The sequence below is a fragment of the Haliaeetus albicilla genome, chromosome 10 (genome assembly GCF_947461875.1).
Source record: "Haliaeetus albicilla chromosome 10, bHalAlb1.1, whole genome shotgun sequence".
NCBI classification, from domain to species: Eukaryota; Metazoa; Chordata; class Aves; order Accipitriformes; family Accipitridae; genus Haliaeetus; species Haliaeetus albicilla.
The window spans coordinates 14,694,298-14,721,000 of record NC_091492.1 but is presented as its reverse complement, the minus strand read 5'-3'; the positions used below and the strand labels follow the sequence as shown (position 1 = coordinate 14,721,000).

General features: G+C 40.0%; 1 protein-coding gene across 1 annotated transcript; it reads left to right on the top strand.

Moving 5' to 3' along the window:
* The first annotated feature begins 3,954 nt into the window (after positions 1–3,954).
* SHCBP1 (SHC binding and spindle associated 1) lies at positions 3,955–23,347 on the top strand. The gene is made up of 13 exons (XM_069793563.1): positions 3,955–4,146; positions 6,354–6,524; positions 7,135–7,250; positions 8,250–8,458; positions 9,566–9,658; positions 12,184–12,417; positions 12,521–12,689; positions 13,935–14,055; positions 17,113–17,244; positions 18,138–18,256; positions 19,013–19,099; positions 19,445–19,586; positions 20,349–23,347. Exons 1-13 carry the CDS (start codon positions 4,029–4,031, stop codon positions 20,669–20,671), a joined length of 2,034 nt encoding a protein of 677 aa, XP_069649664.1. The 5' UTR covers positions 3,955–4,028; the 3' UTR covers positions 20,672–23,347.
* Positions 23,348–26,703: the final 3,356 nt, after the last annotated feature.

Genomic DNA, 26,703 nt, shown 5'->3' with positions numbered 1-26,703 from the left:
GCATCTGCAGTAATCGTTATTTCATCTTTATCGTTAATCACTACATCTTTGCTATTCCTTTAAAGACGTGGTCAGCAGCTCGGGAGGGGCAAAAAATTAAGGTATTGCCAGTGGTGGCAATGATGCCTATTCTTACTACTGTTAATGAAAATTTTGACAGTAATACGGCAAACTACAGCATTTACTGTTATACAACGTTAAATGCTTCTTAAATAAATCTCACTGTGTTATTCATAAAGCTAAAGCTTTTTTACACTTTTAATTTTTTGCCCAAACTTCAACACTCAATTTCAATTTTAACATCTGTTGGAAAAATTTGTTTGCCTATTGTTTGTCTGCAAAGAAAGAAAATATTTTGTTACGGACTGTGTTCCTCTTGTATCTCTGCAGTCAGTTGAGGAACACCTTGTGTAAGGCTCAGACTTCTGGGGCTTTTGACAACTTTCAAACATCTATAAAAGGACGTCTTGGCTCTCTTTTCAAGCCTTCCTCCAGAAAGCTGAGTAAAAGGAGAAACGGGCCTACCCACTACAAACGGAGCAGGATCAATAGCACTTCTGTTGTAGATGAGGCTTAGTTAAGTAATCAGCATAGACTTGAATTTTCGATTATTATGTAGATAACTTCTGTAAGTCACTATGTCTCAATGTATGTGAGATAATAAAAAAAGAAAACCCCATCTACATTACATGAGTCCTTAGTTGGACATTGTTCTACTCTTACTGGAGCACCTTGCCTGCTCTTCAGTGGTACTTGAAAACGTGTGGAGGGGTGAGTGAAAATAGAACTGCAGTACCCTCTTCAATGAGCAACAAACAGGCTAAAATCTCTTTTACCAAGTCATTCAAAAGAGAAGTAAAGGTTCAGTTTGCAGAGTCAGTCAGCTGACACGTACATTTCTGAAAAGTAAGGAGATGGCAATACCAGGCATGTTTGTGGTTAAGAAAAACTCAACGCTCAGCAGGCAAAGCAGTAAGAATCTTGGATGCTGTTCAAGTGAATTGCAAGAAAAGAAGCATCTATAAACAGGAAAATCCAAATAAGCAATGCTGTTGTTGGGATTTTAAAATATAAGGTGGCTGTTAGACCAAATCTAAGGCCACCCAGTACCTTCCTGAAGCGGTCAATATTGAGAATATTCTGAAAACTATTCAAATTACACTAGAGAAAACACTTTAAGAAAGCATCCTCTGTTAATATGGAGAGAGTCAGGTGATTTCCAGCTTAAATTTGCCATCTTCTGGAAGTCAGATACCCTGATCGCAGTGATATGGCTCCATCTTTGATACTTGTAGACATTTTGTTAAGAGCTCATATGTGACGCTCCAAAATACCTCATAAAAAAACTGGATTTGACTTTTTCAGGGAATGAAACTATACAGCTTTTCAAACTTTTAATTGCTTTTTTGCTTAGATATTAATTTATTTAGGTTTACAATGGTTTAAGTTTATACAGCTATAAAAAGAAGTCTTAAAGACTGATGAAATACGTGTCAAAGAACATCAGTGTTTAATAACCCATCTAATGAACAGCCGTCTACAGTTATGTGACACCATTCATCCCCAGCCATAAAAGTGCGTCACAAATGAAATAATGAAACATATGTAGTAAAAAATATTATCTGTATTTCAGAGTGGGCAAATGGAGACCTAGAGAGACTAAAATGATTGCCATGGCAACAAAGAAAATTTGTGACAAGATGAGGAAAAGTACACGGATTTTTTTTCAACTGTCTTCTGTGGCAGTCTGTTTTTAGATTTTTTTTTGTGCATGTTTGCTGTTTGAAAGAATTCCCATCACTACAACATCTCTGCTGGCTTGTCTCAACTGTTTATCCCACACTTTTGATTGACATTTTATGTTTTGCAAGCCTTATATTAACAAATTTTTTCATTACATTTAATAAAATAATTTGGTTTTTCGATTCCATTTGTTTTAAGATTGCCTTGTAATGAGACATGAGAAAGAAGATAGTAAGACATCTTAAAGCAGAAGCTGAGATTTATGTATGTCCACAAAAGAGAACTAATATCGAAGCTTATCTTGCAGCAGCAAATTAGAATTAAGTTTTTTTTCCTTTGGATAGGAACACTGAGTAAAACACTCTGCTATTTTTTCTTTAGGTTTTTAACTTTGGAATAAAACCTTCAGTTGGCATGAACAGACATTGCTCCAGTGACACGTAATTAAGTTCTGGTCCAGAGTAACCAAGTAAGTTTCTCATCCTAAATATTTTCCTGTAAATAGGTTTTTTTCTTTATTAGCCCACATATAAAAGGAAGGTCTATCCTGACCCTGTGAACTGCATGCTCTTATGTTTACTAACTGGCAGCCATCTGCCAGTGGAGAGCAGAAGCAACAGCTCAGCATAATTATACACTGCAATAATTTTTCCTTTGCACATTAATCCAAGCAGTTTTAGGTTGACTTGTATATGTCAGCTTCAGCAGCCCTCCTGGCTTGCTGCTGCTCCTATTCAGGGCTATGGTTGCCACCAGGTTTTGAGCCAACATAGCCTTATTGATACCTACGTGGCATCTGCATTGGACCTACTGTAATTTTAGTGTTTTCGTGTAATTTTGTAACTAATTATGATGGCTGAAAACTACATGAGTATGGTTAAACATCCATGCGCAGTATAATGCTTAAATTCTGATAGCGTACTGGAGAAAAGTCTTGGGGTCTAAGATACTCTCTTATCTTCTGGGGTTATGATGGGCAAGGGTTGATTTCAGTGGACCAGTGGTAACTCAGACTCGTGTAATGCTGGGATGAATAGGGTTGCTGGTTTACTCTGAATGTATAAACTGCTCTGGGCCTTGTACTGCTGCTGCAAAAGAATTAATATTTGGAAAGTAAACATGAAGAAACTCTAACCTGGTAGCTGTTTAATTATGTTGTTAGACATCTAAGGCAGCCCCCTCGTGGCCATTTAAGTTTTGAAGCAATTGTTTCGAAAACCATTTAAAAATAGCTACAGTTTGCAGGAGAAATGAATGCTTCCCGTTTTAAAATTTCTACTGCGTACTGTTACAGTTGATAAAACCAATAACCTGTTGTGCTGATACAGGTCAAAACCAGTTTTTGTGTGGCATTGATCTGAAATGATTGACTTGCCAGGAGCAGCTCTCCAAAGCCTGGCGTACAGTGGCAACCTCGGTTTCAGTGTGGGCACAGGTACGTTAGGTGAACAGAATCCGTACTATCCCAAATCTGCATGGTTGTCTTCCATCACAGGACACTGATCCTCTGAGAAATTCGGGGGGAACTGCGCTTTAAATTTTGATGAGGTGCTTTATGTGTAGCAGCTGGTCAGAGCTAAAAGCAAAGCATGTCTTCCTGGAGTTAAGTGAAGAAGTCGTTCAGTGAATTATGTTTTGGTTTGGTTTTGTTGGGGGGGCATTGTTGGTTGTTTTACGTTTCTGCGGCCACGCCTGACAGCTCCTTCGGTCAGAGCGCTGTGGAACCCCCCTCCGTGGGGCCACAACGGCGGCTGGCAGCAGACCTGCAGCTGGGAGCGGCGCGGCCCCTCCTCGCCGGCGCTTCCGTGTTTTGTCTCACACGAACGGACCCAGCCTATCGGTCTGGTCATGACTGACGGGTGGAAGTTTTTAAGCATTCTTTTCCGTTTCCGACCTCTCCGGCTGCCGCCCTGCTCCAGAGGGAGCCCGGCCAGCCCTCTGGGAAACGGGAGAGTACCGGTCACGGTCATCCCCGCCGCCGGGCATAACTGCGGGTAACGGGAACTGCCAGCGGGACAGCGCCGGAGCCCCACGACTAGCCGCCCGCCCTCCCGCCCGGCGGGGAAGCTCCCGCGGGGCCGACCGTGGCGCCAGCCCGCCCCGGCAGAAAGGGCCGCCGAGAGGCGGCGCTCCTCGGTAACGGCCCTCTCTCCCGTTGCGGCCGGACACGACCGCGGCTGCCGCTAGCCAATCAGGACCGTCGCTGCCGGTGACGTTGCGGAGGGTTAGCTCCCGGGGAAGTTTGAAATTTCAGCGGGCGGAGCCGCGCGCAGCGGGTAGGCAGCATGGCCGAACTGGAGCTGCCGGGGAGCGCGGAACAGGCACTGGCGGGGGAAGGTCGGGCCCCGCTGTCGGCCGTGAGCAGCGCTGGCCTGCGGGAGCGCGCCGAGGAGGCGAAGCCAGGTAGGGGCTCCCTGTCCCGGGCGTCCGCCCCGCGGGGAGGAAGGAAGCGGGGCCACCTACGGCCGGGGGCGCCCCGGTCCCGCCGCCGCTCGGAAAGGGAGGGGCGAGCCGCGGGAGGGCCGCGCCGCGGGAGGGCCGCTGGCACCGTCCGCCCCGCTTCAGGGCGGCGCAGGCAGGGACGCGCCGTTTGCCCGGGGCGGCTCTGCAGCTGCGGAAGCCGACGCTGGAGGCGGCTGCCGCGGGGCGAGGGGTTGCGAGGTCAGCCCGGGCCGCTCCGAGCCGGTAAGACCGGGCCTTCGATATCTCCGCGGGCGGAGGTCGCACGGCCTGCGCGGACAACCCGCGCTGCTGCCTGGCCGCCCTTCCCGGGAAGACGCGTGCGGGTGCCGGCACGGAGGCTGCGGCTCAGCGCTCGCCGGCTCGGGAGTCTGCTGTGCGTGGCAGAAATGTGACCTGCGAGAGGACGTAGGGTTGTCTTTGGAAATACGCACAGTAAAGTAAAATGTTTTCTTTTGATTGTGAACTTACGGTGTGTGTCTCGGGTGCATACCACGGGCTTTTAAGTCGGCGTCCAGGAACATGCATGCGTTTGACACAGACAGAGGAAAAACGCTTTCCTGGAAGTGACTCCCCTGCCCTCTGCCTTAACAGCACAATACTGGAATTTTGGTGCTTTGAGTATCTATTGAGTATCATTGCTCAGTGCCAGGTCATTACTGATACGTGGTTATGGGCTTGTAGTTTGTAAACAAAGAGCACGCTAAATTAAATGCCTTCTTCTGGAACCTATGTTGTGCTCTGGAATTCATAGTGTGGCTTGTACAGGATATTGATATCATGGTTACTGGGTTTGATTATGGGTGTGTAGGAAAAAAATTCTTATTTACAGTGTACATGTAACATAGCTACAGTTTTATAGACATCTTTAAAAATATTTCATAAATCATTCTTGATGATTAAAATCACCTTTTTATTTCCTTTCTTTATGTGTTATTATGGTAGTTCTGCTACAAAGAAAAGTTATATTGTCTAAGGACTTGTAATTGGCTCATACACTGGTTCTGTTTTTTTGTTCTGTTGATTGAGTTTGGCCCCAGATGTGTAAGACCTTTAACAAATTTGAGGTCAAAACTGCTAGCTTTCATAACACATCCTAAAATGTAAGGGATGTGTTAGAAATAGAACATGATTTTGTTGTTGTTGTTAGGTATATAGTAAAGGTCAGACTGTAGTCTAATGAAAATGTAGAGGCCTATGGATTGTTAAAGGATCAAGTTATGGTCAATGAGGTTGTCTTGAGCGGTTACATTAATGAAAAGAAAAAAAGAAGACCTCAACCATCATCACCCTTGGTTTACTGCGGTCATCTCTCTAATATTTTCTGAACTTCTGGATGACCAGGCCTGAGAGATACTGTTAGACCAACAGTAACTGAGTTCACTGAGTTTGTAAAGAGAATGCAAGTGGAGACACTTTTTTGGAGACTTCTAAAGGGGTGCTATCATTGCACTGAGCCCTTCAAAGTAAAGATTCAGCCAATGTCCATTTAAGTGGGCTAAAAATTACAACGCTGTGTCCCTTCTGTCTAAATATGTTGCTTGGAATTTCCATGGAGACTTTAGGTATGGAGACTTTGTTATTTGTTAGTTTATTAAAATACAAAAGGAATACTTGTATACAGGGCAACTGTGAAAACACATATTTAGCTAGGACTAGTATCTGCGGTTTTATCATTCATCTTACATTTTGCTCTTTGCTCACAGTAATTCTGTGCATTATTTTGGATCAGTTGTGTGTGGGATCAGCTGGTTTTATACATGTTCCAAAATCATTTGGGTTATTGCTTGATATGACATCTGGGTGATGCAGGCAGTGTACTAACAAGGCAAAATGTGTACATAATGGGAATGTATTACCTAAAGTATTTTAGATCTTAACATATAGAATAAAGTAAATTAGCATGTAACTGCAGCTCAGGGCAGGTGGCAACAAATAGGGAGATCCTCTTCTGGGACAGGGTAAATATTCTGAAGAAGAGAGCAAGTAACCAAGTCTCTTCACTGAGGATAATTTAAGATGTGTTGTAGAAAGCAGGTTCATGATAGATCTTGGGCTGAACAGGAATTCTTTGGGAATAGAGGATTGAGTGATGATTGCATTGAACTGACAGTTTGTGGGGTTTGCTTTGTTCCCACTCCCCTCCCCAGATCTGCTCCAGGAAGATGATGATTCCTGTAGTGATTATGGCAGTCGTGACAAACAAGGGACTGCTTTAGGAAGGACTGTGCCAGATGGGAATGTGCTTTTTCCAGATATTTTTCACACCGATCATCTTTTGTTCTATGAGCGATTTAAAGCTTACCAGGATTACATCTTGGGTAAGTAATTTCTTAGTAAAAAAAGAACATGTATTCAGGTTTCTTGTAGTGACTATTTAAATGATCCAGTTTAAATGGAGTCAATTCCATATTAAACTGTGAGATGCTCATAATAACGAGGACTGGAAAAGATGTAGTGTACTGCCATCACTTATGCTGTAACCTGAGCTGCTCTAGCTGGTGGACCAGGAGGCAATGGTTTTAATATCAGTAAATAAAATCTGAATGATTGAAAGGCAAAGGTGCTAATACTGGATTCTGTGCCTTGTTTTAACTGCTCTTACTAGAACTTTTTTGTGTGTAGTAAGACTATTTAAGATAAGGCACAGGCTAGCTGTTTAATACCACTGGCACAGAAACCTTCAGTACTTGGAAGGTTGAGTACTGGATCTCTTCTTCCAGAGAAGCACAAAACAGATGACTCTCCAGCTCTCTCAGTAGTGAGAGAGACAGCAAAAATGCTGATGGTTATCATGAGCAAAACAGAATGAAGTCCAACTTTAGATGAGGTAGAGGAACACGTCAACTGTGTTGACTTTCATTTTCCAATGATCTGGAGGACTATGCTTTCTTTCCTTGCATAAGTGTACTGTCTTCAATTTCTTTTTAGCTGACTGCAAAGCTTCTGAGGTGAAAGAATTCACAGCTGAGTACCTAGAGAAGGTCCTCGAACCATCTGGATGGCAGGCAGTCTGGCGCACTAATGTGTTTGAGGTCCTTGTTGAGGTAAATGGAACGCAGTTGCTCAGGCATTTGTCTCCAATTAACATCTATGAAGTTTATAAGCTGGTAGAAAACAGTAATTTTTTCATATCTAATTACCTTTGATGGCTAGGGCAATAGGAATTTTTTCAAAGGGCTCCTTGCTTGAAACTGGAAGGGGGAACACCAAGTCAGTGCGAGTGAGCCATGAGGTAGAATTCTGTGGGCGCAGAAGGCATAAGTACTTGGTCCAAAGCTGGCTGCTGTAATGTAGTCTTTTCAAGTATCAGGCTCTGTTCATTTGTCAGGTTTTTTTTATCAGTAAAATTCTTCCTTTTAACCCACGTTGGTACTGACAGTAGCTCTTCTGCATTGCATACTCCTGTCACAGACCCACTGAGGACTGATTGCTTGTTTGGGATACTCCTTTTCTAGGTCTCTCAATGTCCAAGTCATACATGTTTGTGAAAACCTTGGATGGTCAAACTTGCAGTACCATTACATGTTTGAAGAGGGAAAAAACTTTGTACCCCCTCAGCTTTTCAGCCCAATTAGTGACAAAACGGCTTTCATGGGCCCAGACTAACTCTTTGGATTGTTTGTGTCTTGTGGGCACTTTGAAAAATGAGCCCCAAAGGAGTCCCTAGGAACTGTAAGGTATTGATTTGTTTGAGTCTGAGGATACTGCTTTTGCCTCTTTTTAAAAAAAAAAAACCAGAACAAAAAACCCCCAAAAAAACAGCAAATTGGGAAGCAGCTTACTGGTCTTGTATGAGTATTATGAGGGAATTGAACAAAGTTTTTAATGTGGAGAAGGCTCTAGATATGTGGTTCTGAGAAGCTTAATTCTGGGGTTATCACTTCAGCTGAATAGATTGCCTTTGCTGCACTATGCAATGTGCATTGGTTTGTGTGGGTCAACTGGCAATTGCAGCATGGTCTGCTGACTTATGCACGTTGTGTTAGCCTTCCTCAGCTGTATCTAAGGTTCTAAGAAATCTTAAGAACTCTTCGTTCCAACAGGTTGTTGATGTGGAGTACTCGGCTCTGAAAGCAGTTGTGCAACTCAATGAGCCTTTCCTGTGCCAGTCACGGGATAGCACCTTTACCCTGGACTGCATGCAGGAACTCTTAGAGCTGAAGGAGTGTCAGATACCACTGCAGGAGCTGTGGGTTGTGTATGATGAATCAGGAGAGTTTGACCAGACAGCACTAGCTGTAGAGCATGTCAGGTAGGAAAATGCTCAAGGTTTAATTTTTGTCTTGAACAATTACACTCTAATAGTATCCAACGGATGGTGCCCTGAGTTCTTGTGGTCATGCTGGCAGCTTCACAAGCCAAGCTCTCCCAAGTAACTCTGATGACAGGTACTATGAAGGGACAGCTCACGAAGAAAATCTGTGGTGTCCTCTGCAGCTACAGGTAATCACACAATCACAAGGTACGTTTAGCTGCAGCTTATTGTCAGTCTGCTTTTTGTGTCCAAAGGGGATGGGGAGGAAATTATGTTGCTTTCCCTCTCTTCTCCACCTCAGATTTCCTTGGGCTGTATCACCTTGCTGGCTCTAGTGCAGTGTTTCTTTCTCTTGTACAACATTTTGGTGGATTTTTCCTTTTTTTTGTCCCATTCTTATTTTTTTTGCATTTTGCCTCCTCCCATAAATTCGCTCTTTATTCTTCAGGTGTCTGTTCACTTCTTACTACTTCTGTTTTCTTTTCCTTTCGTTATCATCTCTCTGTCTCTTTTCCATCTACCTTGTTTTCATGTACTACATGCTGTTTGAAAGCTGTCTACAAATAAGCAGTGGAACTGGATGAAAAAGCTAAAATAGGACTAATGACCTTCCCATCTGGAAAATGGGCTGTTTCAGAAGTCGTGGGTGTGGGAGGAAAAGGGGAGAAGAGACACATTCTGTTGAGAATTACTCAGTAATGGAGATGTAAGCTTGGATGATGGAGGTGACAAACTCATTGTCAAAAAGAAAGCTTAGCTGAAGGATGCCTGGCCAAAACCAAACAACCAAAAAGCCTCAGGATCTTAAGGGTGTAAGTCTTGTTTCCAAATCCAGCTTTTAGCTGTTCACTCTCTTTTGATGGAAGTGGGACTCAGGCTATTGTGAATTTTGAACTTAGATACACAAAATAAAACTCTTTATGCAGGTAAACAACAGACAAGACATAACTTCTGTGTATACTAAATAGTTTACAGGACAGTAACATGGAATTGGAGAGAGGTGATGCTTTGAGGTGAATTCTCAAGTTAGTTACATCTGTGTTTCCAGCGCTGTTGTCTCTGCTCAGGTAAACATGGCCTTAAACACTTACTTTGCTTCAAAAGGTTCTTCTACCAGTGCATCTGGAGGACCTGGGACGAGGAGGAGGAGGATGATTTCGATTACTTTGTGCGATGTGTTGAGCCTCGACTGAGATTGTAAGTGCAACACCTTTGATATTATTAGGGTAGAACCACAGGGAAGGGTGACGTGGGAATAGTGACACACAACTAGATTTTAAAAAAACCCTGTTCACTAGTAAATCAAAGCAAGTCATTCTAACAGCATTCACCGTCTGATGGTCAAAATTTTTTATGTAAAGAGGGTGTAACTGAGGTTGCCACTTGATTTCTGAACTGTCAGTTTTTCCCTGTAATCCTTGACCTTCCATCAGATGGCGCTTCACACCCAGCTATTGCCTCCTTCAAATTGCAGGCACATGAATTGTAATCCTAATTAAAGCTAGTGTGGGATGCTCTGATGCCTCTGGACATAGAATAAGAACCAGAATGGAACTGAATGTAAACAAAAACTTGTAAATTGGTCATGCTGAAGGAGGAATGTGTGTATTTCTTTCCCTAGTACGATTAGTTGGCATTAGGCTTTCGGAAAGTTTTTTAATGCTGTCCGGCCATATGGAACTGAAGTGGTGCACAAGGACACAATCTCATTATATTTTTGAGGGTGCTGAATAACTAAAGCACACCATAAAACATACCTGGAACAAATAATTAAAAAGTGATTTTTACTGTAGGTTTTCCCCTGAGATTTGATACACTATCTTTTAAGCCTTTCATGAGAGTTGTTTTTCAATTCTTTTACTTACTATAACTTAGCATCATGAGTATTCCGAAGTTTGTGTGTCATTCAGATCCAGGTTTGATACTGCTGTGATGGTGGGGAACTACATCAGTGAATATTTATAACCTACCCTGAAATGCTATTTAGAATACGGCATTACATGTGCTAGACTATAGCATGTAGCACGTGCTTTCCAAAGAAAATTAGTATAATTACCCACACTAGAAAGGTGGCTGCAGGCCTTTCTTTGAAACAGGACACTATGTGGCATTTGAGGACTCTGATATGCCTGTATTTTTCTGAGAGTGTATAAATTAGGAGGAAGTGTTATATATGGAAGCTGTACATGTTTCTGAAGTGTTTGTACTTGTATGCTCCAGCAAATGGCTATTCTGCTTTTGAGTTTTTGGAGCCTTATGGAGACTGCATGGAATGAAACCAGAATGCAACAATGTGCCAGGGGATAATGTTGTTGTTATTTTTTTTAACACTGTATGTGACCTTACAGCCATTTTAGTGAGAATCCAAAATACTTAAACAATGTCTTCAAGCAGAAAAGTAAGTGTTATCCCTTCTTGTTTTCCCATACCATGCTTGATACAAAGTCTGTCCTCCAGGCTACACTGATGTTGGCGCTATCCTGCGTTCTGATCTAAGCACCGATGTGTCAGCTCAGAAATAACATTAAACTTCAATGCATGGAAATATATGATGCTTTAAACTTTTCAGGTCTCTGGTGTGCACTGTTTTAATGAGAACAAACACTATCTTTACATTGCACATTAGGTTGTACTAGTTATCTGAGTCAAGTAAAGCTGTATGAAAAATGTAGAGCATGCATTTCAGGGCCAAATTACGTACAACATTCAGTTTCCTTCAAATATTTTATATTTCTATATCGCTATAAATTCTTCTGCTGTTAATCACACTGCATTGACTTACTCTGTTGCCTCCAATAACCCCATTGCCAAAGTGAGTGCCATTGTGAGGCTCTTTGTGTTTCTGTACACCCTGTTTATTGGAACTGTATAGATGTTGACTGCTCTGCAAATTTTCTTGCTCTTTGCAGTATGCTTTAAGTGCACCCTTTAAAGAACCTCTGAAAGTTGAGGGAACATCTTTGCCCTTACTTCATGTAACCTCTTGAATAGAGCTATTTATACTGTGTTCAGTTGGTTCCCTACAAAAATGGTAGGAGATTATTAAATCTTGTTTTATTTGTATCATTCATTGCTGTCCAGCTTTTTTGTAGTGACCATGATTGGTCTTGCGTGATTGACTCTGGAGTTCTTGGCACCGTCTAGCTGGCAGATGTCCTCATCTTTCTGACTTTGGCAATGCAACTTTGGGCTTGCATTTTCTGGCCTGCAGTTTCATTTGTAGAGGATGCTCTTGGGATGGTGGAAAATTTACCGTGCAGTGCCTTCACATCTTCATCTGGTGCTGATAATGCCTTTCTTATTCATTCTGTGTTTTTGTCCAGGTAGTTGTTTAGGTTGTTGCTAACAGAGACTTCACATTATAGGATTTTTCTTCTATTTCAGACATGATTATTTTCAGTTTTTCTAATAAATGCTTAAAAATACACTAATTTTTATATCTAATTCTTACTATTTCTTATAGCTGTGCTTTTGCCTTTGTTTTAGAGTGAGTTTCTGATAATTGTGTATAAACTTTCAAGGCGGATGGGCAACTATTTAGAAAATTATATGTTTGTCTGTGCAGATTTTTGGTTTTGCTGCTTTCAAAAAAGATTGATATAGACTGCAGAGAATCTTGACTGAAGTACGGATGCAGAACTCCTCATGTTCTCTCCGGGTTTGTATTTGATCTTTCAAAATTGTAAATGCAAAATACACTGACCCCTTGCTCTAACTTGCAGGCATTATGACATCCTTGAACACCGTGTACCTTCTGGGCTTGTAGCGGATTACCAGAACTTGTTGTCTCAATGTGAAGAGCTTTACAGGAAGTTTTTAAATGTGAGGAACAGCATATCAAGCAGTGATTCAGACTCAGAAGTAGAAAACGTCTCCATGGTGGAAGGACTAAAATTGTATGAGAAAATAGAGCACTTAAAACAAAAGCTGAAACTAATTGAGAATCCTCTGCTGAGGTACTTGGTGGGTTTGTGCAAGGAGGAGGGCCATATGGGTATCTATATACATGGATATTCTTTACCAAAGAAAGAACTGATGGCTTTGTTACTCTTGTTTTAGGTATGTGTTTGGTTACCAAAAATACAGTGGTCTCCAAGCTAAAGGACTGAGACCAACAGGTACCAAGATCACTCATGTTGTATCCTCAACCATGATGGCAAGTCTGCTGCAGTCGTTGTTAAGGGACAAACTTTGCCCTGAATCTTGTGGTGAAGAACTAGAAATACAGGTACAGTAACAGGAATTGTCTGTCTGCTAATACTTTTTTCTCCTCAAGAAACAATGTGGAAGAGTAAGTTAATTTATCGTGTGCAAGATACTACATTTGCTCGGTGTTACTTTTTTGTCAGTTCAAAAAAAACCACTGTAATTTAAACAATAAGTGGTAAGACTGGATGATACAAATAATTTCTTTTAATTCATTTGTGTCTGCTGAGTACTCTATACAAGCAGTTTCCTTCCTGTGTGTAGGAAATAATGAGATAAACCTTCTGAAATAATTCTACAATGAAACATGGTAAGGCATAATACTTATATATAGTTTTGAAATACCTGTGTCTTTTGATGCTACTGATAATGATCTAGAGTTTGAAGAAAGAAATGTCATTCTGTTGCTTTAGTTCTGTGTAGGAGATACATTTATTTTAGAGCAGTTATGTTTAGTTTTAGTGAATTCTGACAGGACTTACCACTTCAGCAGTTACAGTCTGGATTCCTTGGGCCCAAATGAAATTGCTTGCTGTATTCTGATCAAGTTCATGAATTACAGGTGGCCAAAATGGAGCCCCAGGGAAGGTCCTGGATTAACTTTTGGGCTATAAATCAGATTTTCTGACTTGGCAATTGAAAAATGCGCTCACTATGCTTATCCTGGGATTTGCTGGGAAGCAATAAATGTGCAATTTTTCTGTACTATTTGTTATCCTTCAATACAGAATCCCCCAGTAATATTTGTGAAGGCTATCAGCCTGCCCTCTTTGGGGACAGAAAAGGACCATGGGGACCCCATATTTGCCACTGTAATATCTGAACTCTGTTTTGGGGTGACTTGCATCAGTATTCAGACCAGCTCAAATCTAGTTGCTGAGTTGTTTGTATTTTTTATTTTCTTTACTTTCTGTCATCTATTTCTTCAGTAATTCATGGCAAGTCACTTGAGACAATTCAAATGTTGGTGTGGAACCAAGGCCATATTGAGATTTGCTTTCTGGTGCCTATGCTCTCTTCAATCAGTTTTCTCATGGGGCAATGGACATGACACAAACATGAAAGGAATGTTTTAAGGCTGTTTTTGTCCAGAGTATGCTATGATTCTTGAATTCAAAGTAGAAATTGTGTATTATTGGTGCCATTAAAAAGGGTTTCTCTTAAGCAAAAGCAGCAACATTTAATTGAAAAGCAAGCTTTAAGGGCATAAATGCATCCATTTTTATAGCGTTCTTCAGGAGCTGATTATATTGTTTGTCTTTTACAGTTTCACAATGATCCACTGGCAGCTGTAAATGCCTGTTATGAAGGAGACACAGTCATCATCTGTCCTGGTCATTATGTTGTAGATGGCGTGTTCTGCATTGCTGATTCAGTTGAACTAGAAGGTAGAAGGTTTGCTAGCATAAAGGTCCTTAAAACAAAGTAAACTGTGAATATCTTAAATTAGCTCTGCATAAGGATTTACTTTTTGCAGAGTTTGGTGGGAGCCTTTGCTTTTTTCTTTAAAGTGTTCCTATTTCTGCTCATAGAGGCATGTCTAATGCAGGATGGAGTACAGTGTTTTATTAGCCATAGTTACTTCTGCAAATAAACTGCAAATTTTGCTGATTTTTAGCAAATTCATAATTTCCTCCTAAATATTTGTCTGGATAAATCCTGATTATATAGATAATATTATAATTACAGATTATAGATAATAGAGAGGATTCAACAGAAACATGAGGGACTTGATTTTTTTTTTTTTTTTCTTTAAATCTAGGAAGCACAGAAATCATTCTGAGAGGCTTCAATTTTTAAAGCCGGTAACTTAAGAGTACTTGAGAGATGTCCTTCTTGTTCTTTGCATGTCTTAATCTGCTTCAGAGGTATACTCTGAAACTCACGGCCAGTATAGCACTGGTGAATACAGAGGAAAAGAGCCAGGTGCTATTAGAACTTAGTTTATAGCACTTATTGCATGTCCACAATGTGTGTGGGGGCTACCAATGTGAGTCTGCATTCTGTGAAGTGCAGGGGTAGAGGGAGCTGTTGATTTAACGTGTGTATTTTTTCTGTAGAAATAGACACAGCATCTGCGATTCCATTTTTCTTGCAAAATATTTGTGTTTTAAATACTTCTGCCTCATCTAGGATATGTTGCTATCTCTTCCTTACAATTCTTGATTTCTCTCTGCTTTAGGCATGCATGCTCTGTTGCAGGGTAATAGTCTGTATATCACTGGGGCTTGTGCAGCTGTTCAGATACTTACTTAGCTGAATTTTTATCTTGTCAAAACTTCTTAATGGGAAGAAGGCTGGGAGTTTAATTTCCTGCTGTTCTAGACTTTATTTTTCTTGCCCTTGTTTTATGAGTGTCATTTTCTTTCTTGCCCTTCTCTTGTGTGTGTTTGATTTATATAGATATGCATGTTGATAGACAATACACTTGCAGGATAAAGGACCTCAGTAAAGTGCTTTATTTATCTGCAAGAATGACATTGTTCTAAAATTGTGTGGGGTGGTATTTATTGCTTTTCTAGCTTTGAGGAAACAGTAATACAAATGGTGCAATAGCACACCTATTAAAGGATGAGCTGCTCTGTTTTAAGGAGCAAGGTATATAAATATGTATCTTTAGTGTGAACCACTCTCTGAATAATAAGTACATGTCAGGGTATTTGATCTTTTATGGACTCCTGTTAGAGAAGTTTTTATAGCAATAGTAGCAGGCAAAAACGTTTGAAGTAGGACCATCAAGAAAAATGTTGCTGGCACTAATCTGAGCAGCTGGCCGTTTTGGTGGCTTTCTTGGGATGAAGGGGTGACTCATGAAAGATATAATGTCTCTTTGCTTAGTAGAGCTTTTATTTTCTTCCGGCAACTGTGCAAATCAGTAGTAACGTTGAAAGCATGGGGATTAGTAAGTCAGGGATAAATAAAAACTTACAAGAACTAAATACGGTTAAAGCAGTAGCTGCTGCAGAAAATCATGGTAAGGATAACTTTAACACCTGACAAAGCTGTGTAGCAAAGGCACCTAAGAACTTCCTTTTGCTTGTACAGTAGTTGTTCAAGCTGGAGGGGAACCAGTAGGATCAGCCCGTCTAATACCTGTGATCAGTGTTAGCTCCTGTGGAGTCACTTAGCTTACAGGCAGGGTGTACAGCCGTGACCACATTGTGTATTGACACCACTTGACAGCAGGTGAATCCTTCCTTCTCTATTCCTTGTCTTTGCACTGGCTTCCTTCTTACTACTAGAGCTGCTACTTCAGAGGTGATGTGTAAAGCAAGCTAAAAGTGTGGTTAGAAAAACTGCAGGTAGTCTGTAGGACAATTATTCTTCAACTCTCGCCTTGGATAATAACCTCTTTCTGTAGTGGTGTGAAGTTAAGCTGGATCTGCCATTTGCTGTCCTGTGGTGCTCTCTTTTTACTTGCTGGAAGTAAACTGCCCCATGCCACCTCCTCCCCAGGGGGGGACTGTAAATCAGTAGCAGTGGGAAAAGATTTCTAGATAGTATAGTCTGTTGAAGTATCAATTACTTAACTTTGCATTAAATCTGCTGTCTTTAAAACTTTCTGCCAACTCTTGTTCAAAGGTTTTTTCTTTTTTTAACCTTTCTACTTGCACATTACCATATTTATGTACTTGGTTAAAAGCTAGCATTCTGCTCAGGCACTTCTTATCTGAGTTTGTGTGCGCTTTCAGAAAATGATAGGACTCATGCTGCTTTAATAGATGTTGCATTATTGCTTTCCTTATCATGATTCTTGTCAGTGACAAGCAATAAAAGCTTTACATGCTCATAAATTTCCCTGTAACTGGTTGAATGCTGACAACTGTGGATGGCTTAGTAAATCAATGTTGGCATATGCTTGTGAAAGTTTATTTTTAATCTGAATTAATCTGGAAGCCTGTGTAACACAGGAACATTAAATTTTGACCCAAGTTTCATTTAAATAGGGAAGTTGAGTGAAGCTTATTAACAACATCAAGTCCTTTGCACTTGCTTCCTTGTGTTGTGATGGTGACTGCTTTCCCCCCCCCCCATGTTCTTTGGAACCTCTGCCTGCTCTAGTGAACTTCCATACTTTGAAAGCAGACTGCAGGTGCCTGTGTGTCCTTGGTTACTGCATCTCTCTGCTCTGTTGTAACTTTTGGGAGTGAGAACTTTGGCCTTGGGAAATGTGAGCTCAGTTACCCTTTTGTTCAACTGTCTAAAATAACTTTGCATTTTATTGTGTGTCGTTCAAATAAGGTAACTTTTGATTTTGGTTTTGAGTGCCTGTACCTTGGTACAGAGGGGATAGGTGTAGCCTAGCCACTGGGTGGAAAATCCTACTCAAGATATTAGACCTCAAGTTTTAAACCTCCGTATTTAATTTAAATGTCTGTTATGTACTAAGCACCTGACTGTTACCAGTTATTCATCAAACTTGCATCTTTCACCTCTGCTTTAAGGCTATGGCCTGCCAGATGATATCGTGATAGAAAAACAAGGGGAAGGAGACAACTTTGTTGACTGTACAGGAGCCAATATAAGGATTTCCAGTTTGAAGTTAGTGCAACATGATGCTGTGGAGGGGATTTTAAGTAAGTATAAAAGCGTCTTGGCCTTTTTGTGAATCTTTCATAATTTACTGTTAGAATTAAAGCTGACACTCAGTGTTGGAGTTTACTAGTTTTAACAAAATATTGTAGAGAGGAGCCCTACAGGTATAAATATCAAGGCTTTCCCCTTGTTTTTAACTTGCTTATAATGTGGACATCCAAATAACTTCTACTCTTTGTACTTTCAAGCTATTGTGGCTCTTGCGTTTTATTCTTATACTGGGATAAGATCATCTGACTTGATCATTTTTCTGCTGTTAAGGCAACCTGACTCTGCTGCACAGCCTATGTCAGGCTACCTGGAAAAGGAAATAATTCCTTTTTCCACAAAAGAACCCCCATGGCAATGTTCAGCTGTAGCTAAACCCAGCCAGCTCTCCGCTGAGGAAATGGCATGTGCTCTAGAAGTAGCGTAGAACTTTGTTTACCGATAGCACATTCAAACTTTATTGGCCATGGACTTCTGTCTTTGCAGAAGGTGCTTATTAATTCTTCGCCTCAACAGACATTTGGTTTGAAACATGTTAAAATGTTTATTAACACCTGTATACATGTATTTAATATCTTATTAATTCAAATGTCTCTTAGGAATGTAATGAAAAGTTGCTGTCACTCAAGAAAAAAAAAAAAGCCAAAAAACCTTTAAGACAAATCTTTGACTAGTGCTCCCTTGCAGCAGTGTGCCTGCTTCTACCAGAAAAATAGCATGAGTTCAAACCATGCATAACCATATCAGTAAAATTAACCTAAAATGGATAAAACTAAAATAGTTATTTTATCACACTGCAAAAATGCTACAGGTTCATCTAGCTGTAGGAGGGGTTTGCCTTTGCATAACTAATTCATTTAACAATATTTGTTTTCTGTGTATATAGATGTCCATCATGGGAAAACCACCCTGGAGAATTGTGTGTTACAATGTGAAACGACAGGCATAACAGTACGAACATCAGCTGAGCTATTAATGAAAAACTCAGATCTGTATGGTGCCAAGGTACAAACAAATTCTTAACTCCGGCTTATTTCCTAAATTAAAATAAAGGTTTCTGCTTGGAAATAACACAGTCAGTAATGGTCTGACTTCTGTCCCTCTTGAGGGAACCTTTACAAATTCATTTTGGACAGCTACATGTTATCGAGTTTAAGAGATTGGTCCCAGGGGTCTTGTGGCCTCCAGCAGTATCTAGTGAAGTGTCTCATGACAAGTTGTGTGTGATGATATGAAAATGATGTATAAACAGAGGACACCTAGAAATAATGTTGCTGCATTGCTGGACTGATTAATATCCTGCAATACTTTTGAAGTGATTTTCTGTTTTCTCTGCCCATATATCATTTTCTTATTAAACCTTGCATTTGTTCTGCAAATGAAATGCCCTTTTTGGACACCTTGTCCTTTGATTCTTACATAAGGATGATAAGCACAGAATTGAACTCTGATTAGGATGTTTTGAAGAATGATGGAGCTTTGAGTGTTGAGGTGGATGACTGAAGAACAGGAAAGTAATGCAAGGCTGTGCAGTTACTCTTTACCAGAGCTTTTATGGACTGGTGACAATAATATTATCCATGGGGCCTCAACCTTGAGTATTGCTGCTAAAGTTGGTTAACAAAGCCATGAAGCTGGTGTGGTAACACAATTTTGCATTATGTAAACTGGTGGATGAACACAAAGACCTGCAATGGAGTTGTCAAGTTGTTGGAAATGTGCCCGAACTATTTGTGAACTGCTATCAATTTTATCTTGTAGGGTGCTGGTGTGGAAATATATCCAGGTAGTACCTGCACCCTGTTAGACAATGGCATACACCACTGCAAGGAGGGAATACTTATAAAGGTCAGTTCAAGGCAGAATGTACTTGTTTTTCAAAAGCTTGTAGCTGCTAGAATTAATGCAAATAATTTGCATTTAGGTTGGCTTATAACCTTGCTGCCTTATGGTAGAACTCTTATATGTCACATGCAATGATAATGGTACTTGTTTGCCTTGGGCTGGTCCATCAAAGCAGTATACTTGTTTTAGTTCTTACCTGCCAGAAAGAAAATGCCTTTTACAATGTCACTTGCATAGGCAAATAATAAAATTCTAGCCAATACATAGAACTGATTCTACCTAAAACTGAAATATTTTGCATCCCTTTAGCTGGACATAACATCTTGGATTTCGATTTCTTTGCTGTAGAACTTTTTAGATGAACATTATGACATCCCCAAAATAACCATGGTCAATAATATGATCCATAACAATGAAGGATATGGTGTGGTCCTGGTTAGACCAACAATGCCATCTGATGTAAAGGATGCTTCAGTGGAGAGAACAAAAGGTATTTTTATCTTCCTAGAAGAAACTCCTAAAACTAGTAAATCTAGTATACCCAGGTTTTTGAATTGTATAATTCATAACCAAGTCTCTTAAATTTTCTAATAACATCTGGATTGATTTAGCCAAAATAAATCTTCATAATTCTTGGAACACTGGAATTTCCTAAAGGATGAACTTGCTGGAGAGAAATACTGTGAATGTCTGTGCTTCATGGTGTGTTTGTGCTTCCATTGTAAAGTCCTCACGTACCTCATCTCTGCTCCCTACTAAGCGGAGCCTGTATGACTGATGGCTTCCTTGGGTCATCCAGAAAAAAGAGTGTGACCAGCAAGAAAGCAGATATGGCTTCTCTTACAGCTCTTCTGGTTCATGATAATTCTCTGCTCATTTTTTCTTTTGTGTATTAGAGCCAAGATGTGCTCCCAGCAAAGAATTTTTTTCTCTTCAGTAAATAAAATGTGACAACTGTATTTCTCATATTAGGTCTTACTCATGAACTGTCACTAAGTGCAATGTGTAAATCCACTGTAATTTTCTCTAATATCACTATCGCTTGGCAACTTGAAGTCATCTCAAGAAGAAACCTTTTCCTTAAGCATCTTACACTGTGTTTGACATATGTGACTGTCACTAAGTAGTTATCCAAAAAGTGAGTGGGATGAAGTGAAAATGTTAAGACTGAAGAAAATTTAATTCCAGGATTTTTAAATTATTTGGCTGTTTTGCATGATTGTGATGACATTCTTATTGTTTCCTGACTTAGGGAATACACAGCCTACCCAGTCAGGTGATGGGACAGCCTGTGTAGAGGGCTTCCGGCAAGAAGAACTACCTGAATGTGTAACTGATGAGTTGGAGCTTTATGAGCAAGCCGAGATTTCTGAACAAACTGAAGGCAATTATGAAATTGCAAATGAACTTGGGGTTACTTCTGCAAGGAAGAGCCAGATGCACAAAAAAAGACTGAGTGAACTGGGAATCACAGAAGCTGATGACAGCTTAATGTCACAGGAAATGTTTGTTTCTATTGTGGGCAATCAGTTCAAATGGAATGGGAAAGGAAGTTTTGGTACCTTTCTTTTCTGACTGTCCTGACCCCTAATGGCACTGCGATAGGAGATTTGCACAAGCTATTATTTTCATTGCTGCTTTCAGAGGAGTTAACCTGTTCCATTAGCCTTCCATAATGTCACTAAAATGTGTCAAATATTTATTAATAGTATATGTATTGCATGTGGAAACTTTGCTTCCTTGCTGCAAGTATGGATAACATGGTAGAAAACAGAACTCTAGCATGGAGACTATGCATGTATTCTGCTAATCTATGTGCTGCTGCTTTGCTAGCTGTCTGAATTTTTTTTTTTAGTGTATTTATTGAACTTCTCATTGTAAAAAAAATCTTCAAAGAAAGAAAATATAGATAGGGTTCATCATGTAGAGTGGACAACAAATGTGTGGCAATTAGTGGTACATCTTCCTCCGTATTTTTTTAAAGTGTCATTAGTCTGCAGCTGACTCCTATAAGAGATTGACATACTTTTTAATTTTTTACATTGAACAGAAGCTAGTGAAATGCTCTTCCTTAGGAATGGCTGCCATGCTTCATACTTGAAGGATTTTCTAGAAAACTTAGCGTTTGGAAGGGTAGCGTCATTCAGTCTTCTGTGTCTTTCCGTGCCCAGATGTTTACGTCTAACAGCTACCAGTGCCTGTGCACCTTTTCCTTAGGGATGACAGCATCTAACTAAACTCCATTAATCTGAATAAAGAGAAATCAAAATAGGTGTGTCTCTGTCTATTGGTGGTATTTGTACTGTACCTTTCAGTGCATTATTCTAAAATTTTTAAAACCATATGCTACTTGCAGCAGCTGAGGTTTTGGAAATGAATTGAAAATTTAAAAAATTACTTTTCATTGCAGTGTTATCAGCCCACAGCTGTGGAACATTCAGTTAAAACAAAGGCACTTCAGCAGCTCACTGTTCATGTTATTAGTTTTTACTTGAGGGAAAAATTGGAAGGACTGCCTGATTGAGGACTCTTCCTTCTCAGTGCCTCTCTGATTTTTAATTACAAATCTAGATGCCGCCTTCAAACTTTTGTACTGTCTTCAAGAGTTGTAGGTCAGTCTTTGAACTGCTGTGTGAAATGTATGTAGGAAAATACTAACTCCTAAGTGATTCAGGATGTCCTATGAAACAGAATCCAATACGGTGTTAAGAAGGGAAAAAGCATGTTGCCAGCAAATTGACTTTGGAATAATAAATCTGAAAGTAACTTAGCAGGTGTATGCCTTCACTAGAAATGAATGCGTTGCCTAGAAGTGGATGTGAATAGTCTGATCCAGATTTTTCACACTAGCTGTTCTTAAATTGAGATGACAATCAAAATTCACTTCAGTACATGGTTTGTTTTAGTGTGAGCAGCTGATAGAAAGGAAAAGAGAAAGGTGTAATTTTACAAGCATTTTTTTCCCATTATGTGACCTGCAGGATTCATTGCAGCTTTCCTAGCTCACTGCTTCTGGTTTTGTTCTGCTCAGGACACTTGACTTCAGGACTAAACTTTGCATTTTGATGAACGTAAATGCCATTGCAGTATCTCAACATGCATGAACCCATAAATGTTTGCCACTTAGTGACTTTAAGAAATACTTGAGTCAAGTGAAAGCCTAATGCTAAGACTGGCAGTAGTTTAGTATCTTAAGTTATTCATCAGGTCACATGCCATGTTTCATGCTTTGATGTTATGCCTTTATTTCCTGAATGTAATCCTTATTAAAGGACTGGGGCTAAAAACTAATTTTGTGGTTCTTTCCTCTCATCTTTTCAAAACCGTAATTCTGAGTGAGCTGCCTTCGTGATGTGTAGGTAGCATTTTTTTCCTTTGCACTTCATTTTAAGCCTGGCGTATGTCTTGACAGCCTCTTATCTTCTTTTTTGTTTTTAAATTCAGCTTTACATTTATGAAGATACCAATAAAAATGTAACTCTCTTGCTTTCAATACCAGCACAGTTTTGCCTGTTCCTGTGCCAGATGCCACTGGTGATTCTATTGTGCAGGTTGTCAGTAGGTCAAGGAGCAAAGTATGAAAAGATGAGGCTGCTAGTACAACTTCCAGCAATTTCCTTTGTGCAGGAACTGTATGATAAAATTGTGGTTATATTATTGATGACACTTGAGCCTCAAGGGACTAAGCTTTGAATGGACCTTTCTCATCTCAGTGTTTTGTCCTTCCAGTCACTTATGTCACTGATAAATGTAAGTTTCTTTATTTTGCAGCTTTAATTCCCCTTTGAAGTGCAGAAGAAGAAATGTTTAAATATAAAGAACTGTTGACTAACACAAGGTTTGTACACTCAGGTTGGAGTGATGCATTTTGTTAGCGGATTATATTTTTGAAATTATAAATTCAGTTTCTTCTGTGTAAATATTTTTCTTAAATTTTAATTTTTTCTTGCATTTTCAAATTTTCTTCAATTTTTCTTAAAGGTATTTGATGTTATAGTGATGAGTAATGATCTACTCTTCTCTGTGCACATTCCCTGCCTCCTAAATGAGAAACTAATTCCAGAATGCTTTCTTGTGTAGCTGCCAAAGAAAAGCTGGTGAAAACATTTTGTTTCAAGAAATGTTTAAGCAGCTGCAAAATAACTTTCTCCCAGGATGAGATTTCCCCATCCTATGTATCTAGCCTGTTGTTCTTTGACTTACTACATTTTACACTTATTAATTGTGCAATTAAATTTACCCCATTGCTTACCTAGTTGGTCCTGGCCCCATTTTTTTGTTTGTCTGGCCTTTTTACTACTGATTACTTTCTCAGATCATGGCAACCTTGAGCTTTGTCTTCAACCTCTTCCCTGTCCCTTCATGTCTTTACTGGGTAGATAAATTACTGCTGTACAAATACTTCCGGGAGGAATAAGCTGCATGCAGCATGTCTTGTCCCAGCTTATCATACCTGAATCCTGGACAGTAACACATGACAAATTGTATTAATATCACCTTTCTGACAGCAAATTGGGTCTATATTCCTGTTTTATGAATCCACTTTTCCCAAGGGATTGCTAGACAACACAGATTCTGGTAATTAAGCATTGATATTTACATGCCTTCATCTAGGTTAATAAAAATTATACACTCTAGGCAAAAGATTTTACAACTGAAGGTGTGAGCCCAGATTATATGAAACAGCTTTTGAGGCAAATCAGATGAGTTGGAGCTTCTAATTTAAAACTCAGTAAATGATTAATTAGACAAAGTGAAATTAATAACTGGCTATATATTATCTCAACTTTAAACAATATTTCAAAAATTCACATATGTTTTAATGAAAAAACACATGAGAAGTAAAGCTGGAGTGCTGCAAGCTTTGTCATAACTTTTAGTCCACCACCCACCTCTTTTTTTTTCTTTTTATAAAATGTTTATTAGCTATGTTAAACTCAGACGCTGCTACAGTATAAATTATTTTATATTGGGATGAACCTTATTAGTGTAAGAGAAGACATGCCAGACTGTCAACTCTGAGTTTGCATCAGTGGAGGAAAAGGACCGAGAGGACCTCATAAGCAGTAGAGCAATTGAAAATGTTCTTTGCTATAGTACTAGGCTTTCCCATGATTTTTCTCTGGGAATGGCACACAATGGCTCCATGCCCCACTCCTACACCTTCCAAATGGGAATATATCGCTGCAGTGCATGTAGACATAGGGCTGTTGCACGTTACCTGAGAAGCCCACAGAGACTGGGGTGTAGCCGTGCCTTTCACCTCCTGTTGTAGTGCTCTTGGCATCTCGCATAGGCGCAATCAGTTGTTCTGTGACTGTGGTCCCAGCTGGTACTGCCTTGGAAGGCCCAGGGACCTGCTGGTGTGCCTGGCTGCTTGGCTGGGCTCTGTGGGCTTTCGTGGTGAGCGAGCTTTTGCCTTTAGTGACTAGATAACATACAGATGCTTGCAGTCAGGCTAGAAGATGAAGGCCCTGGTGCCACGGAGCAGGGAGGCATCTCTGAACTGCCATCTTGGCAAGTAATTGCCTTGTGTAGCAGCTAGGTTGTTTGCTAAGTTATCCCCTAACAAGGCAGAAAAATTACATCTTCCAACAAAATTGTTCTCCAACAGTGTTATTCTTTTAATTTTAAATCTTCCTCCCTTTGTGGGACAACCAGCCACTGCTGTAGCAGAGGCAGCCCTCTCCTCCCCCAGATGAGGCAGTGGTGTCCCTGGAGCTTGTGGAGAGTTACAGCAGGAGGAAACCCCCTCAGCATGAACTGGGAGAGCAAAGCGAAGTCTGAAATAACTACCTTCTTTCCCTGTAATCAATCAGTGTGCCCCTTGCAGGACTTCAGATAAGCTCTATGTTTGCTACAGATAACCACGCTGCCTTACTCCTCACTGTTCAGGCTGGTTTCAAAAGTATCAGGAATTACCCAGCCAGCTATTTTACAGAACACTATATTCCTGGTCTGAAGAATAGTTGGAGTTTTATATTTTATACACTTGGAGTGGTAGAGAGAGAAACTTTTTTTAATGCTAACAATCTTTCCCTATTGCCTTCATCTTCACAGGAGGATTTTTGTTTGTTTGTTTTATCTGTGCCTTACAGCTGTTGCACTTTCCTGTGGATAATGTGGTGATTAAATCAGAAGCATAAAATTAAAAAGACACTGCTTCCGGAACGGTCCAGACAGTGGTTATTACGTTCACCTGGAATGTGTGAGAATCACATTCAGCTCTGTTCTAATAAGTATTTAATTATTTATACAAAATAGAAAGCTAAGCAAGAGACTGAAACCTTAACTTTGGAGTGAGTAGCTAAGGGGTTTGGCAATTGCTGGTCATGGGAGAGGTCTGATTTGAACAGTGCAAGAATCTAAAGGTAAGTAAAATTTAAAAGTAAATCTAATGTGAGTGCTTTGCTCCTAGTGCCATTGGCTGCTCTGAGGTCTGTCTTGATCTCAGCTTTTGGATGTTATCTTCTCTGCTCCTGTTGCCTTGGGGGGTGGGGATCTATGCAGGAACAGAGGATCCCTTCCCCCGCTCCCCCTAGGCTGTTTCTCTGGAATTTCACATTTTAATTGCCATTATTTCACAAATATCCTAGTCGGAACACATTCAAGCAGGTATGCTTTACCTCAGCGCTTGATCTGCAAGTAATCTGGAAATGCTTTCCCTAAAAGAAAGTTAGGATCTAAAACATCACTTCTAGGATGCCTCTGAGAATTTATGTTGTTATCTTTAAGGTTTCTTTCATACTGTTTTCACCAGTCAGCACAAAGTATGGGCCCAGACCTCATGTCTTGTTCCTGGAGGAGGAAAAAAGGTTAAAAAAAAAAAAGTGCTAAAACTCAGCACAACAAAATTAACTTTTGGAATAAAGAAAAAGTTACTGCGTAACTACCACAACTCAATTAGAGGAGCAATCAATGCTGTAAGGTGCCTGTTTCTTATTCTAAAATAAAGGAGGACTGAAATAAGTCTAGCCTCTGTCCTTTAATATGTGAGATTAGATAATATGACATCTGTATGATAGTTTGGTACTATACTGCAGCAGGCTTGCCAGCAGCAGCATGTTATTGTGTGTCAGGGAAGATTTTTTTCCAATGCAAAGGAATTTTGCTGGAGGGTTTTTTAGAGTAATACTTTGCCTCATCTTCTGCTGAAACTACTTATCGTAGGCTTTTGTTTGCAACTGTAGGTTTTGTGGGTAATATGCCAAACACTGAGGGTTAAAACATAGGAACCGAAACAAAACTGGCAGGTTTTCATTTTTTTGTAGGGTGCATATAGACTCTGTGTAGCAATTTGAAGGAACATCATGCAATTTTTTTGTTCAGCTCCATCTATTTACTAATGAAGCAAATGCACCATTTACAGAATTTCTGAGAATGAGAAATTGTTCAGCGTGTTTGTTTTGAAACTGTTGTTGGATAAAAAAGTTTTTTAAAAGTTTTCTAGTAATAATATAAATCATTGTATTTACCATGCTTGTTGCAAGTGGAGTTGAGATCAATGTTCTGACATGTTAAATTTTAAAGCGAATGTTTTTCTGGATGACCTAGCTATTTTCTTAAGAGGAGAACTGCCTTGCTTTCAAGGGTGGATTATGGCTTCT